Source organism: Python bivittatus, unplaced genomic scaffold (assembly GCF_059951505.1).
Source record: "Python bivittatus isolate LINGU-HERP-01145 unplaced genomic scaffold, Pbiv_v1 ctg000330_np1212, whole genome shotgun sequence".
Lineage (NCBI taxonomy): Eukaryota > Metazoa > Chordata > Lepidosauria > Squamata > Pythonidae > Python > Python bivittatus.
The window spans coordinates 37752899-37768756 of record NW_028277058.1 but is presented as its reverse complement, the minus strand read 5'-3'; the positions used below and the strand labels follow the sequence as shown (position 1 = coordinate 37768756).

The window sequence follows — 15858 nt, the reverse complement described above, 5'->3', positions numbered from 1 at the left end:
TTCTTGTTTAAAATATTTTTTAAACAATGATTGACAAAATACAAGGATCAAACCTGCATAATATGCTAAGCCAAAATCAAATCACTCATAGCTTACTAATTCGCAAGGACCTAGCTAAAGTTTTGCCATTAGTGGGGCTTAACTTTTTAACAGCCTATGATGTAGTCATTTACAATTTCTGAAATAATCTGTTTCCTAGTATTTCATCACAGAGATGCTTATTTTTCCTCTCTCCCTCCGTTATTGTAAGTTGCTTTAATACAGCAGGCTCTGGGTCAAGGTGACCCACTGCACACTTTACATGTCGGCTGTTCTCTGGCTGTTTCGATAGTGGAAAAGCCGTGTTTATATTAATTGCTACTAAGGATTTGGGATTGTTCTGTGTGAGCCCAAACAGCTGCATAGCCATAACAATTCTTTTGTCAGTTTTCAGATTCACGTGGTAAGACTGGTATGCTTTAACCTCTGAAAGCTTTCCCTGATCTGGTGCCACCCAGATGTGCTACAATTAGAAATCTTATCTTATAGCCATCTTTGCCCTTCCTTCATACTCAGATTTTTCTTGAACCTGTGCTGCTGCGTCTCTTGTTCTGGTTCTGATTTCAAGATGCTGTATATTCATGATGGTTTAGTTGCTAATACATTTTATAAATAGACCATCTGCCACTGGTCAATGCTCTCGGTCCTCTGCAGTTCTTATAATTTCTTCCAATTGTCATTAAAACCATCCAGACTCTGAGCAGTGGTGCAGCCATCCCTTCCTATACTCCAGGGGTGTCCATGGGAGCATGGTCAAAAAAAGTCAGGATGGCAGTCACAACAGTGTGATTAGAGCTCTACTTTTTTATGTGCATCACATGTCTCTTTTGAATCTGTATGCATATGTAAGTGCATGTTAGTATTTTTTAATCTGTGATGTGTTCATGGCTCCTCAGTTGACTACTTAAATTGGTTGTGTCAGTCTCATTATAGGATCTTTTAAAAAGATCCACATTCTGATTCTCATTTATCTGCAGGTTCATCAAATACACTTCCTCTACTGACTTTGGGCTTTTTCTCACCCAAGAGAGAGAGAGAGAGGTGTGTGTGATAAAAATCTAATAATAATAATAATCCTGCTATGCTTTTAATTGTGGCATTGTAAAAACTTCACCATTGCCTGCCATCCTTGACAGTCTTCGATCACTGGTGATACATCTCTCCCCAACAGTTAACCATTACAAAGATTAGTTTTGTAAAACATTGTAAAAATAGTTAGCCAAAAGAAACATTACATTGTAAACTGCCCAGAGTCGTTTAATGAGATGGGCGGTGACAAATTTGATAAATAAATAAATAAATAAAATTACTATTACAAGAAGTGATGCCCTGATGATTCTGGGTCATCAGGTTTTTGTTTTTGTGTTTTTAAGCCAGCTTAAACATACACAAAAACTGGGCTGGCTATTACCCTGCTGGTGATTCTGTGGGGCAGATCCAAAAACTACCCAGAACACTTATAGGCTCCAGATCTGAAAAAGAACCATGGATACAGTAATTGTGGCAGCACGTAACACTGTGGTGAGGAATGAAACACTTGGTGTTACTCCTACAATATTGTAGTTAGGATTGATTTTGAAATCAATAAACCAAGCAGTGACAGAGAACACGGTAAACAAAAATTAGAAAATTAGGGTTATGCCAAAACAGTGATGGAGATGGTCAAAAACTTTCCCTTTGGAAATTTGGAAGTTTTTTGGGGGGAAGGGATCAGAATCTCTGCCTAATTTACATTCTTTTTCTACCGTTTGAGGGAGGAACCTCAAAAACCAGGCTTTAGGGCAATCCCTTTATGCAGAGCTTCCTGTTTACAGCAGAGCTTAGCTAGGATGCAGAAGCAGACTTATTACAATTGTGATATTTCACCTCCCACCTCCAAGCCTGCCACTTGTGAACTAAAGTAAGGTTGGGATTACACATTATGTTAAACCATGAGATTTGCTTAATCCAGTATGAACCAGCCATACAATGTATGAATCCAGTCTAAGCTTCTATGTCTTAAGCAGCTTCCCACACTTTCAAATGAGCTTGAGAAGGAGATTCTTTGACAGAATCTCTTCCAAATCTTCATCTACTAAATTTTCAAATAGAGAGAGGTATAATAAGCAGACAATGCCAGTAGATGTATTTGTATACTATGATAAGAGAAAATGTGGTTTCCTCTTGGTTTAGCATATTGTGTGAACCCAGTTATCCATGGTTTATGGCTTAACATATTGGGTAAACTGAACAAACTATATCAATAAATTGTGTTTAAGTACATCACGGTATCATGCAATGCATAAACATACTATTATTGCCTCTTTCATCTATGCAACAAAACCCTCTAACGTATTCCAGCAAGTTTAAGTTTAAATGATATTGAGATATTCATAGGCATCCAATACAAGCTGTAACATAAAAATGACAAAACATACATCATGATGTCACAATACAAACCCCAGCCTTTTGTATGTGCATCCTACTGTCAGACACAACTACATATATCACATGGTTTGCGTTGTGATGTTGGGAAGTATATTTTATCATTCCCCCCTCCCCTCCATATGATTTTGGAGATGTTATATAATTCCTATTCTTTTCTTCAAACGATCAGAACAGCTTTTTACATGTTGCTCTGTCCCATTTACAACCTGATCAAACAAATTAAGAAGCAGTTCTCACTAAGAATTTCTTTGCCCCCATCAACTCCATTCTTTTCCAAATGCTGATGTTTACATGTTCCCAGCAAATGTATTAAAAGTCAAGAGTCCTTAATAATGGGTTTTCAATCACAAGCTAAAGGCAGGAAATTACATCAAGATTACAGCCTTTGAGCTCACAACCACAGGACACGATCACATTCTATTTCACTGCTGTTGATTCCAGTAAAGAAACAGCTCCAGGTTGAGACAAAAAGGGGCGGGGGGGGGGGGGGAGATAGAACTCAGCCTAAAGGCAGATAGGAATAAGTATCCCAAACTCATTCTGACAGTAAAACAGAATTTTATTGAAAAAATCAAATTCCTTCCCACCCTCCTTGTATAATGGAATAAAATTCATTGTATTCAGTGACAGCTCTAGCAAGGTCTGAGCCAATTCAGAACTAAACCATCCTCTGCTGAACATGATTCCCTTATCAAGCTGCTGCATTCAGGAAATCCAAGAAGTGTACCTCTCTTAAAGATATGCATCCAGTTACTTGTATCTGCCACAAACATTGTATATTTACCAAAAATAAAGTCATAAGAATGTACGAATCTCAAGAAACTAAAACAACCTTGGAATTCCAATGATGATGGAATGGCTACAGATTTCTTCCTTTTTAATTGCTGTTGGCTGGTTGGAGTCAAAACACACTGTTAGGACATAACAACAGCCTTGAGGGTTTTTTCTCTGATGAACTAGCACTTATTCAGCAAATTTATGGCTGCAGAAGAGTTTTTGAACTTCAGAGTAAGGGTTTTTCCCCCCCCATTTTGAACACCAGAATGAAAAGGCAGGCATTTCCCCATAAAAGATGCAGAATTTCCAAAACCTGCTCAGCCAAAGCCAAGTACAATGGCATCATTAAGAAAGCATCATCTGTTCAAAGTATTCATAGGCACTGGGGAAAAACTCTTCTCTCTGCCCATCTACATTATCCTAGATGTGGTTTGTGGCCTAATTTAACATAACTAACCATAATCAGAAATGACTACAATCCTCACATTCAACCCACTTCCTTTCCCAAGTGAGCAGTGAGACATATTTTGATTTAAAGCAGAATGACTTGTTACAGTACCTGAATCTGGCATGAGCTGTAAATCAACTTTATGTCCTTGTAAGAAGAAAAATGGCATATGAAAGTAAGCTAGTATGTCACCCAATGTAATCCACATTATTTTCCTCCTTTTTTTCTTCTGAAACAGATAATTTCAAGAACCAGTGATAAAAAGAAAGTGCCCCAAGGAAAGGGCACAATAAGAATATTCAGCTGATCATCGAGCAAGTAATTGCAGCACCCTAAAGGAATCACTCTTGGGCCCAACTCCTGCAAATGCCTTTTTATGCTGGCAGGCTAAGACATCCAAAGACTTTTAACTGCTCTTGCTCTGCCTCTTTAATATAAGTAATATAAGCAAGAGAAACTTGGGCAGAGAGTAGACATATTTACTACCAGCCTCTTTCTATGACCCAAAATGCAGGAAATAGAATTAGCATAAAGGAAGTTTCTGCCACTGAATGTTTTATGTATGTGCATGTGTGTACACATGTGTATGATATCCATAAAGTCTTTGTTTTTTCCCCCAGCAGTGGACATAGGCAGCATTGCTGGCCCTTCGGCCTTTTCTCCATTTGAAATATTCCCACCCTGCTTTTTTAAATCCATTGCCAACTAGGATACAGTTTGTCACCTTCTACAAAGGTTCATTGATGTGTTGCATAAATACTGGGTATTAAAAGCAGAGCAATTGCTAATAGCTGTCATTTCCCCAAATGCACTCAGAGCAGACTGAAGCAGCCACTTGCAGGACTTCAAAGATACTTCCTGAGGGCAGTGTCCTTAAAGAGGGGCAGCTCCACTACAGTTCCATTAGCTGACAGAAAGTTCCTGACTCTTAAACAAGAATACTGTAATGAAGATGCCCTTGAAGGCAGCACAGCAAAAATCCTTGTCCCAAAGAATGGATATTGAAGGTAGTCACTGATGTCCAATGGTCTCAGACGTTCAACATAGATACAGCAGGAAAAGGATGCTTGATACTGGCAACAACAACTCTGCAGTCCTGAAGTTGAGCCCCAGCTATCTTTTCTTCCAAGGCTTCTCCTTTGGTGTGAGAGGACAATAGAAAAGGCTGTTACCTCTGATCTATCTTCTGCTTCTGCAAGCTGAGTGAGGTGAAACTGGCTAAGAGGTCAGTAACTTCATCCACCTGCCAGGGAAACATATGAAATGATACAGAACCTGAAGGAAAAGGATCCAGCAAAGATGGGCAGCTTACAGCCCAACCCCTTTTTGCAGCAGCCGAAGTCCCCCAACCAAATTGTTCTGCTGAAATTCAGCAGCAGCAAACCTTCCAATAATGGCAATAGCAAATGGAATAAAATTGGCTCTTTAATTCCCATGTAGGCTTTTAGCACACCTGTAAAATGTAACTCACTCCACAAAAGGAAAAATGGGTTAAAAATCCTGTCTCCACTAGGGATGAAATAATGTAGCTATCTCACTTACTGAAACAGTCAAAATACAGTTAAAATAAGTACTGTCTTTAAAATCAGACACTCTCCAACAATACTGACGCATTCTGAATTTATGCTAAATTCAACTGATGTATTTTACCAGTAACTAAAAATATTTCATAGTGATGATATGAAACATAGTTTTGGGATCTCCCAGTTTCTCAAGTTGTAGAAGTGCTTTGCTCATCAAATATGCAAACTTTTCTTTGGTCACTCACCTGTTCTTTTGTGCTAGTCATCTGTAGCCTGGTGCAAAGGTCATCCAATTGTTCCCGCTGTTCATGACGCCCAAGACGGTCAAGATATTCCCGCAACATCTGGATGATCTAAAACAAACAGCATGGGAGATATGAGGTTTGCAGTGAACAATGAAGAAAATTCAGGCTTCTAGTTAAAAGACCAGTTTTGAAGCAAATCTGTAGAGCCACTATAAGCTTTTAATAAAGTGGAAGGACAGAGTCAACTGTAAATTAACTGACTGGGAGAAAAAAGTTAGAGCCGAAGCATAAACATAACCCTAAATGAACGGCAACTGATTTTTCACTGAGACTCAAGGTGCTTTGTTTTTTTTTAAAGCAATAGTGTTATTATTTATTTATTTGTTTGTTTGTTTGTTCAATTTATATAGCCACCCATCTCACATATGTGACTCTTGGCAGCTCACAAAGTTAAAACACAAAAAGCAATACAAAAAAATAACAAAATCATACAACAAAAAACATTAAAACAAATAAAAAACAATAAAAATGTTGGCCTACAACTCCCATCAACTCAATCAAAAATGACCAGTGATGAGCTCCAGGTAATCCAACAGCCTTCATGCCATAAAGGCAGCGGATTAGAAATGAGGTTAACCCACAGCCTTATCAGGGGCATTCAGGGGGCAGGGGTGGGGTGGGCAAAAAAGTTATAATAGTGACCACATTTCTGCAATCAAAGTCCCACCCATTTTTTTGCATGTAATCCATGTGTGATGTATATAGAAATCTATTGTTAGATCAGACTTCATCTCTATTTTATATGCATGTGGATGCTGACAACAGTAGCCAGAAAGCTACACTGCTACAGCAAACACTTCCAAATCCCATAACATTTGAGATCCACATGAATAGAAGACCCAAACTTTGCAATGACTGTTATACAAATCCACTTAGTGTGCTTATATCAGAATGTAATATTTCAAATACACTGCCATAAATTTTGGACTGCAGGTGGGAAGGACTATAATAGAAATGAGGCCTCAGTGTGACCAAATGCAGATTCTAAAGTTATTGTAGCTATAAAGACCTAGAAGGTAAATAAAATAAAAGGTAAATAAAAAACTGTGTATGTTTGTGATTAAATATATTTTTGGGAGTAGCTTGGCTCTCTCCAGTCTGGTGACTTCATGAAATTACCAGCAATATATCCTGAGACTTTCAGAGGCCCAAAAATTTAGAAGTGTATAGAAGAAAATACCCTATGCTGGCTGTAGAAGGCCACATGTCAGCAACAAGTAGTCACAGATAACATAGGGGAGGGGGGAATAATCCTTTCTTTTCTATCTGCCACCCTCTATACTTTCTCTCCTTTCTTTTTTCACAATCTGCCAGGAAAGTACAGAATGTACTTGCAAGAGAATTTCCAAAGATATCTGATAATTACCTCTTGACCTAAAACTAAAACTTCTCAAAGATTACATTCATTTTTGTTTGGAATCATCAAGACCTCTGTCATATATTATCCAACTGATCTGAGGGGCCAATTACATCTTAAATTGCAGTCCTCTAAGCCACAAGTGTTTTTCCCTTCCTAGTCTAGCTTGTGACTGAGGTTTACACACCTTTGCCTTTGTCTCAGAATCCACTGATACCAAACTCTCATGCCCACATACACTCTTCAGTCCCAACTGTCTTCTGTGGGGCCCAGAACCAACTGTTAAATATCAAACACCTGGCAGCTCCTCAAACCCAGAATAACTTTTGTGTACCTGCTTTACTTCAAGGCGCACAACTTCCAAGCTCTGTGAGAGGCCCTCCTGTAGGATGTTCAACTTCGACCTGGCCAAGTGCAGAGGGGTTCTTCCAGCTCGATCCAGGGCATCCACTCGAGCTCCTGAAATATGCCCATGCGGAGCAAGAAAAACATGTTGAAAGAGCACCACAGAAGAGAGGGCAGCTTTAGAGTTGCCAAAACAAAATGTTACCTCCACGGAGCAGCATGGTAATGACAGGAACATGGTTCGTGCAGGCAGCTGGGGAGGGGAAATATAAAACACAGAACTAAGTAGTGCTTTAGAGTAAAACTGTGAGGATACACTGTATCTGATCAGAATCACAACTTCACTAATACGGTAAAGACTGTATTTCCAACAAGATCCCTTTGCAAATGTACAAGTATATTATACTAGATAAGAATGCAAACTGAGAAATCTAATCTCATGTCAGCCTCACGTCATGCCATTAAACAAGTCAATGTAGTCTCAGCAAATCCTATCTGTGCTAGAAGAAATACTATAGTGTAAGTTAAGAATATTGTAGAACCTAAAAAAACTAAACAGAGTACCACAAGATGCTTTGGAGCAGGTGTGGGTACACTGTCAATGCCTCTTTAACTCAAAAGTATATTTTCTTGAGATTATGTGGCTACTCTGCAAGCTCAGGAACAGACGTAGCTTCTTTACGGAGGCATCCACGGGGCAGTGTGTGTACCTCAAGCCCACTTTGAAGCACCTTCTCTGACTACAGAGCCACAGCACATCATTTCTATTGTCCTGGGCCAGGAGCATGAAACCCTGTGCACCCTACTCAATTCAACATCAATCTGATGAAGGAGCACTTCTGAGTATGTTCTCAAGCCAACAAAGAGGTGCCATCTAGTTCAAATGTAACTATCTTGTTATTCAGAACATCATGAGGTCACGCAGTTTGCTAAAATCAAGATATGTCTGCAATATTTACTAAGGAAATTACCTGAGCACAAAAAAAGAAGAAAGAAAATTAACCTTATTGTTTTGAAGGTGCTTACAAACTTTATTATGATCTGCTCTAGAATATACTGAGGTATTAGTGCCTGACTGACTGGTTTAGGGCTTCCCTAACTTGTTACCTGCTATTGTTTTGCCATCTTCATCAAGCAGATAGCTGTTTTCTTTTTTTAATTTTAGCTTATCTAAAGAGGTTTTTCTTGTTTTTCTTAGTATCCTTTGCCAACCTCAGCCTATTCTGAAGTTTAGTTTTCCTGACATTATAGCTACAATACCATACTACCTGTCTGTCCCTTGGCCTTCTTTCTATCTCCTGTATTTCTACGGTATGTTTCTATTACATACATATGTTTTCAGATCTTCGCTAAGATAAGGTAGGCACATTGGTTTTTTTGCTGTCTAGCATTTTTTTCCTTACATGAATTGCATATGATTGTGCTTTAATATCCCAATTTAAGCTCTCTCACCTAGTTTGCATTCCTTTGCCCATTAGCATCTCTGGCTATGCAATCCTACTTATCCTTACAGGTAGTTCTTGGGTTACGACCATCGTTCAGTGACTGTTCAAAGTTACAACGGCACTGAACAAATGGTACTTACGAATGGTCCTCAAAGTTCGAGTCACTGCAGCACCCCAGCAGTCACATGATCACAATTTGAGTGCTTGGCAACCGGCTTGCACTTATGACAGTTGCAGCATACCAGTCATGTTATCACCATTTGCGACCTTCCCTGCCAGCTTCCCACAGGCAAAGTCAATGGGGAAGCTGGCAGCAAAGGTCACAAGTCACTCCCGTAAGTTGCTTCCCCCACTTTTTCTCCTAAGGAGTCCCGCTATGGAGTATGAAATCCCACCTGCCTGCACTCTGTAGCTCATACCTGCCTGCACTCTGTAGCACACACCTGCCTACAACAGTCCCTGCATGTGGCCCCCGCCGGCCCATCCGCAACCCCCACCAACCCACCTGCGGCCTCCACTGACTTGCTCGTGTTCCGTGGCACCCACCCACAGCATCCCCGACCTGCCCACGGCACCCCCACCCCTCTACAGCACCTGCACACACTCCCGCACTCCTTGCCTGGGACTTCCACCTCTTCCCGTTTAATGACCCACACGGTCCTGGTGTTAAAACAGCAGCCAGGACTGCCATCACTAAGCGGTGCAGTCACATGACATCATGCTTTATGACCACATCGCTTAGCAATGGCAATCCTGGTCCCCATTGCCATCATAACCCAAGGACTACCTGTATGCTGAGATTATTGAAATCCACTTTTTTGAAACACAAGATATGCAATTGCTTACACCCAGATATAATTTCCCTTAAAATAAAAAATTCTAGAATGCACTTATATAAATTACCACAGTAAACTTTATTCTAGACCTGAAAAGTAAGCATTATGCTTCCTGGATTGCAGACGTGGGCCTAGTTCCAAAGACAAAAGTTTGCATATGGCCACTCTCAGCTGAGGTGATATTTGAATGGGCAATTTCCTGGTTTATTCTTCATTTTCTTTTCTACTCCATGAATCCCAGGCTAATGCTGTCTGAAGTTGCAGGAAATCTAGTTTCAACAAATTTCTTCAGGAAAAAAAAAGACCACATTGACACATTCAGATGAATAATGCTTACCCAAATGCAAGGGAGTGTTCCCCAATCCATCTCGCTGGTTTGGATCAGCACCATGGTCTAAAAGCAACTGCACTAAAACACAAAGAGCAGTATCTCAAGTTTACTTTGAAAACCATATAGAAACATCCCACGTGTTAGCCCAGGGGTCATCTATTTTTACAGAATTCATTCATCTATAGCAACTCTTGGAGAGGGATAGCAATCGGTCCTACCCATGTCTCACCAAAATTGATCTCTTTTCCTAAGTGCTTTACTGGAACAGCTCTCTATAATAAGATATTGCCTTTATGTCCCTTGAAACAGTCAAGCTTGCACATGAAGTGCTACTGGATGGATCTCTGTGCCCCGTTGCCCCATGATCACATCACCAAAAATTGCCAGCAAAATGACTGAACTGCCACAGCACAATTTCAGCTAATCTTCCACTTTTGGGGGCTGTTCAAAAGTAAAGGGATGTCCACAGTGAGGGTCACTGGCTTCAAAATTGGTAGGCATGACCAGGTGATCAAAGCTCCACCCCCTTTTAACATGCATTGCATGCACTGTATACACATAAAAAGGGCCAAGGCTTTGCTTGCCTTGTAGTACCCGCCATTTTGAAACCACAACCATCACTGCAGACACCCCCAGAAGATAGTTTGCCAGTCAAAATATTACCTCTCTCATCTACCCCTTAATCACCCCAACTCCAAGAACATGCCAATAAAATTTAAGTATATCTTATCTAATAATATCACAGATTAATTCACTGGCATCCAGGGGCACTTTGGAAGGTAGGTAAAGTTGAGTTATAGACCCTCATATCTCAAACATTACCCATCTTTGAAGTCAAAAACCATCTTAGGCTTTGCTCAACTCTTGGTAGCCAAAATGACCAAGGCCAAATTGGGCTGATATTAGCTTAGCTGAATCTGTCCTATATCCAAGCCCTATTCAACCTAGGATGGGAGAGAAAAGTTTTAATTAAGGATGTTGGTGTCATCCTAATTTGCAGGTGCTATCTATGTTCTTGATTTTTTTCTATTCTTAATTTTTTAACCAAATATTTCAAGGGTCACACCTAAAGCTCATTTATAAAGCCACAGCACCTCCCTGAATTATTCTAGACATCTGGCAATCCTGTACAATCCTGTGTTTTAGAAAGTATGCTTCATAATGATATCTCCACTTCTAACTTCATGCTATCCTGTAATCATCTGTGTCCATTACTTATGCCCAGTTTCCTTCCATGTGCTAGGAGCAGTGGACTGCCCTGTTGAAATTTGCAAATAATAATGCTTTTGAAAATAATCATCGATGTCTCCCTGTGAACTGGCATCTAAAGGGAGAGTCCCCCATCATTTCAATTGGCTTACCAATACGATCATTTCCATTGCAAGAAGCAAAGTGCAGTGCTGTGCGACCTTTGTCATCAGCAGCACAGGGGTCTGCCCCATCTTCTAGAAGCTGCAACACTGGTGCCACCAAATAAGAAAGATAAGGCAGCATTAATAGCCCTGAAGGTTTAATTGGATAAAAGCCACCATCCGCATCCTAGCTTAAAATGCAATAAACTGTTGCACATCTTTCAAAGAATGTTACTTAATGCTGGAAGTTTATTTTAACATAAATAAATAAATAAATAAATAAGATACATGCACAAGCTCATTCAGATCTTTTCAATAGCCATTCTTGCCAAGCAATTAGCATCAGTAACAGTTACTTCCTTTCAAGCTTAAAGTGAAATAGCAAAATAAAGCATACATAAAGAGAATCTGTACGTACTAATTGTTTCTGGACAGAATATTTTTTTCCAAAAGCAACATTCTATATTTGTATTTAAATTTTTCATTAAAGAGGTATAAATGTGCATTTATATCTCTTTTAATGAAAACTTTAAATGCAAATTTTAATTCCATATCTGGACTTCAGTTAGTTAGGATATTGTTATCTCCCACAACTACACCTCTATTTACATTTTGCTTTCTTACTCTGAACATTCCTCAGCTGAAAGAAAAAAATGACACATGATGCCCACTGTTCAAATATATCTCACTGCACACCTCAGACAAAGTTAAGCCTAAAGATCTTCTGATTTCAAATAAGGTTTAGAGAGAGGAGGACATTTAATATAGGTTAGCAAGTTCCACAGAAACCGCATGAGATACAAATGTTTCATGTTCCTGGAATGCAGCCTTCTAGTAAATGTAGTCATCTGATAATCCTGACTGGCAATCAGAAATGGTATGCCAAGGAATGTGGTAGTGGCATACAGGCAAGTGAGAAGAGCACAGGTGGAGGGATAGCTAGCACAGCACTGAAATGTAGTCCTCCACATTTTTTCTAGCCAACATTTCCATAAACTAGTTACTTCGGGGGATTATTTACAAAGCTCCACCAGTGGATTCATCCCATGTACCAAGATGTTATGATAAAATAGAACTGGTTAGGGAAGACTTAACTGAAACTAGGAGACAACAGAAGATAACATCTGGGAAGAAAAAAAGCTCACACCTTACTACCAGACCCATTTTCAGGCCTACTTGAATTTCCTCCAAGCTAGTGAATTTTTTTTTGTAAAGCTTACATTCCAGTGGGATCCTCAAGAATGTAATACTCTATGTTGAACACTATCATCCAACATGTGCATCATTGTCTTTATCATGCAAAGAATTGTTCCTGTTTATAGCCTGTCATCTATTAAGACCCATATTTCTCCAACAGAGCCTATGTAGGGGGAAATACATGGACCTATACATTGAATTCTGACCAATGCACTCTTACCTGTTTCTAAATCATTTGAATTAGCAGCTTCTCTCAACCTTTTTAAAGCTGTGGAAAAAGAGAGAATTATTTCCTTCACAGTTTAATTTTATAAAAAAACAAAACAAACAAAAACCACATCAGGTTTGGTTAAACAATTTTTTTTTGTGACTCTTTTGTGCACAATCCACGCCTTCTCCTCAAGGCGGATCTTTTACTGGGGGAAGGCAGCATTGCTATAAGCACTCACAAGTGCAATATTTTATATCTAGGGAAGTGCGATATTACCTCTAGCTAGTGGACTCATAATTATTCAGGTGGCATGGACATTTAAGAATAAATGTCCTGCTTTATGATGCTGTATCTTTTCTACAAATTTTCAAAGACTTCTGTAGTTCACTTTCTGTAGGAATTTTTGTACCTCTTAAAATTTATTTTAGAAATGCAAACAGCAGCAAAGCAGATCTTCTCCTTCCCTTGGCATATAGGGTAGATAGTCTTTTCCAGGCAGGGCACCACAGGCTGGTTGGCCACAGGAGGCCTTTCAATGACGTTCCTGGATAGGGCAGAGCCAAATAATTTTGGCTTCTCTTTTCCATAATTTGAGGGTTTTGGCTGTTTTTGACTGAAAGGATTTTCCAAGAATTAATGATCCTTTATATATGGAAAGAGAAGAGCACCACTCTACAAGATTTTCCCAATTTGCTTCTCCTCAGGAATTTATAGTAAGGTGAACAAATTTTGTCCACATTTCTGCTGCTATTTATCCAGAATACATAAAACAGAACAGAACAAAAAAACCTTCTCAGGCTGCCAGTTATTTTCCTGGCAGCAAGCTGCAAGTAATACAGTTATACTGGACTGCTTTGGTCACATTTATTCATCACAATTCTGCTAATCCTTAACATATAACATGACAAAAGCCACCCCATTTTATTCACAACTTAAACAACTAGATGCATTCTTTTAATACAAAATCAGGAATTCTGGTCACTTCAGGTCTAACCAGTGCGATTATTTCAAATGTACGTCATTGAGCCACATTTGTATCTCATTTTTCTCTGCTTTCTTTCACACCATTTTAAGATCAACGGCAACCCAGACCAGTGCCTTCCAGATGTGTGGAATGATCACACTATTCAGGCCAGTACTATTCATTTATCTACAACATTTGTAAGCAATCCAATCAAACACACTCTGGGCAGCACGCAACAAAGAAAAACAACATGGTTAATCAGACCCCATTAAAACTAAACATAATCATACCATCCACAGTAGTACACTTAATCCCTCTATGAGCTTTGGCTTGTTGAAATAAGCCAAGCATCCCTCTGGGACAGTGTGTTCCAAAACATGGGAGCTCTTACCGAAAAATCCTGTCTTCCCACCTGACAATAAAGCATGTTGTTGAACAACTATTATAAACACAACTGGAATAGATCAGGTTGCGGAAGGCTGCCTTGGACTATCACATGAACAATAGTGAGTGTCCACGCCTAAGCGTGTTTACTTGAATGCTTAGTTCCTTATCCGCATCTGCTTGACAGCAAACTCCATTCCAGCCCGCTGTCTTTTCCTTCAGAGTACAGTAAAGCATGGAAGAGCTGCCAGTCCTGCTACCCAAATTCCTGACAAAGCCACAGACTGAGGCTTCCCCGTGCCCCCTCGGACTGCTGCTCCCAGACCATTTAGCCAGACGGTTCCTACGAGCGCAGGGTCTGGGGAGGAGAGCGAGGGCCGGTCTTCGGTCGCGCGCTAAGAGCAGAGGGCCCTCCCGCCTGGCCCCGCAGCCGGCCCCTCACCGTGAATCTCCTTGCCCAGCGGGCCCACCTTGCGGTGTAGCCGGGCGTCTCTGCGGCGGCGACTGATGATCTTGCACACGCGGTGTTCCCTCTGCCACGGCAGCTGCAAGTAGCCCAAGGCAGCCGGATCCGGGGGCTCGGGGACGGTCCGCAAGGCGACGCCAAGCCCCGCCAGGGAAAACAAGTTCGCGGCATCGGCGGGGCTGGCGTCCCCCGGACCGCCGCCTTCCATCGCTGCGGTCACCTCGCCTCCAAGCGTCCACTTAAGTGGGCCCAGAAATCGGCAGCTCGCTGACGGGAGGCGGGGAAATTCGCGTAACCATAGAAATGGAAGGAAGGGAACGAGGCCAGCAGCAGCCAATAAGAGTAGTCGGACGCTAAAAGCGACGGACTAAGAATGACGGGAAAGGAGTGCGCTCCCCCCACCCCCCGAAAAAGTTTCGTTCTCTTCCTTAAAGGCGAGAGCTCGGTCTGCAGCGAAGTGGTATAGTCCTCCGTGCGCGTTCATGGAAAGGGCGAAGGCGTTCTGCCTACAGTCAGCGAATGTTACTGGCCAAAGGTGATGTCCAGTCCAACACATCCGGAGGGCACCACGCTGGGGAGGTTATAAGCATTATAGACTAGAATAAAACGCATTTTCAAATATACATCCTTACATAGCCAAAACAGCACTACTTACAAGAGAGAGATGGTGGGGGGTGGGAGGCATCTGAATGTGGAAAAAGAAAAGGGAGAAGGGCAGGTGGACATCCCAAATAGAAGGAAAGAATGGTGCTACTCCTTCAGGGGAAGGAAGCGAAAGCATGTCCTGCAAAAGAGGGCCTTTAACTACCATCCTGAACAGAAGTGCAAAATGCATACCAACGTTTTGCTAGAAATCCCATTTTTGTAAACAGTAGGATAATACTACACTACTTGTGCAACTCTTGAGAAATGCAATAAGGTTAAATATACAATGCAATAAAAGTAGAAAATAAAGACAACATTTCAGAGGGCAAGATCATTGCTTACTTGACCGCAAAAATAAAACAACAGCAAAGCACACTGTCAAGGCTGTAAATTATACAAACCCATTTGCCAGGGATTAAATCTTGGTGATGAGAGGGGGCATTATTTCCAGACAGGTCTCCAGTTTAAATGAGGAGTAAGCCACGTGCTAGATTTTAATGTCTACACCTTGTCCAAACTAAAATAAAAGGATTATATAAGGATTCAAGGACAGTTTGTTGTTATAAATATAGTGTTAAGCATTGACAAGTAAATCCTACAGGACAGAAACTCAGTAGGTGTAACTTTTGGTGTTATGTCTTCTGTTAAATTTGCAGTATTACCTGTAGTTCTTTTTTCCTATCAAGAGTACTGGAGCATTCTCAGGAAGCAAGTATTCTGTAATCCTTTTGCTCCTCTTTGGTGGCAGAGAAAATGCTTTTATAGAAATAGTGCCACAAAAGTGCCTCAACTTTAGCTAAACTTTG

At 40.6% G+C, this 15858-nt stretch overlaps 1 protein-coding gene across 1 annotated transcript; it reads right to left on the bottom strand.

Annotated features, from left to right (window-relative positions):
• ANKRD54 (ankyrin repeat domain 54) lies at window positions 1–14824 on the bottom strand. Its single transcript, XM_007434400.3, has 8 exons — window positions 14384–14824; window positions 12603–12650; window positions 11195–11293; window positions 9840–9911; window positions 7427–7474; window positions 7211–7335; window positions 5460–5567; window positions 1–4934 (listed from the first exon to the last, which is right to left on the bottom strand). The coding sequence occupies exons 1-8, from the start codon at window positions 14613–14615 to the stop codon at window positions 4860–4862; spliced, it is 807 nt and encodes a 268-aa protein (XP_007434462.1). The 5' UTR covers window positions 14616–14824; the 3' UTR covers window positions 1–4859.
• Window positions 14825–15858: the final 1034 nt, after the last annotated feature.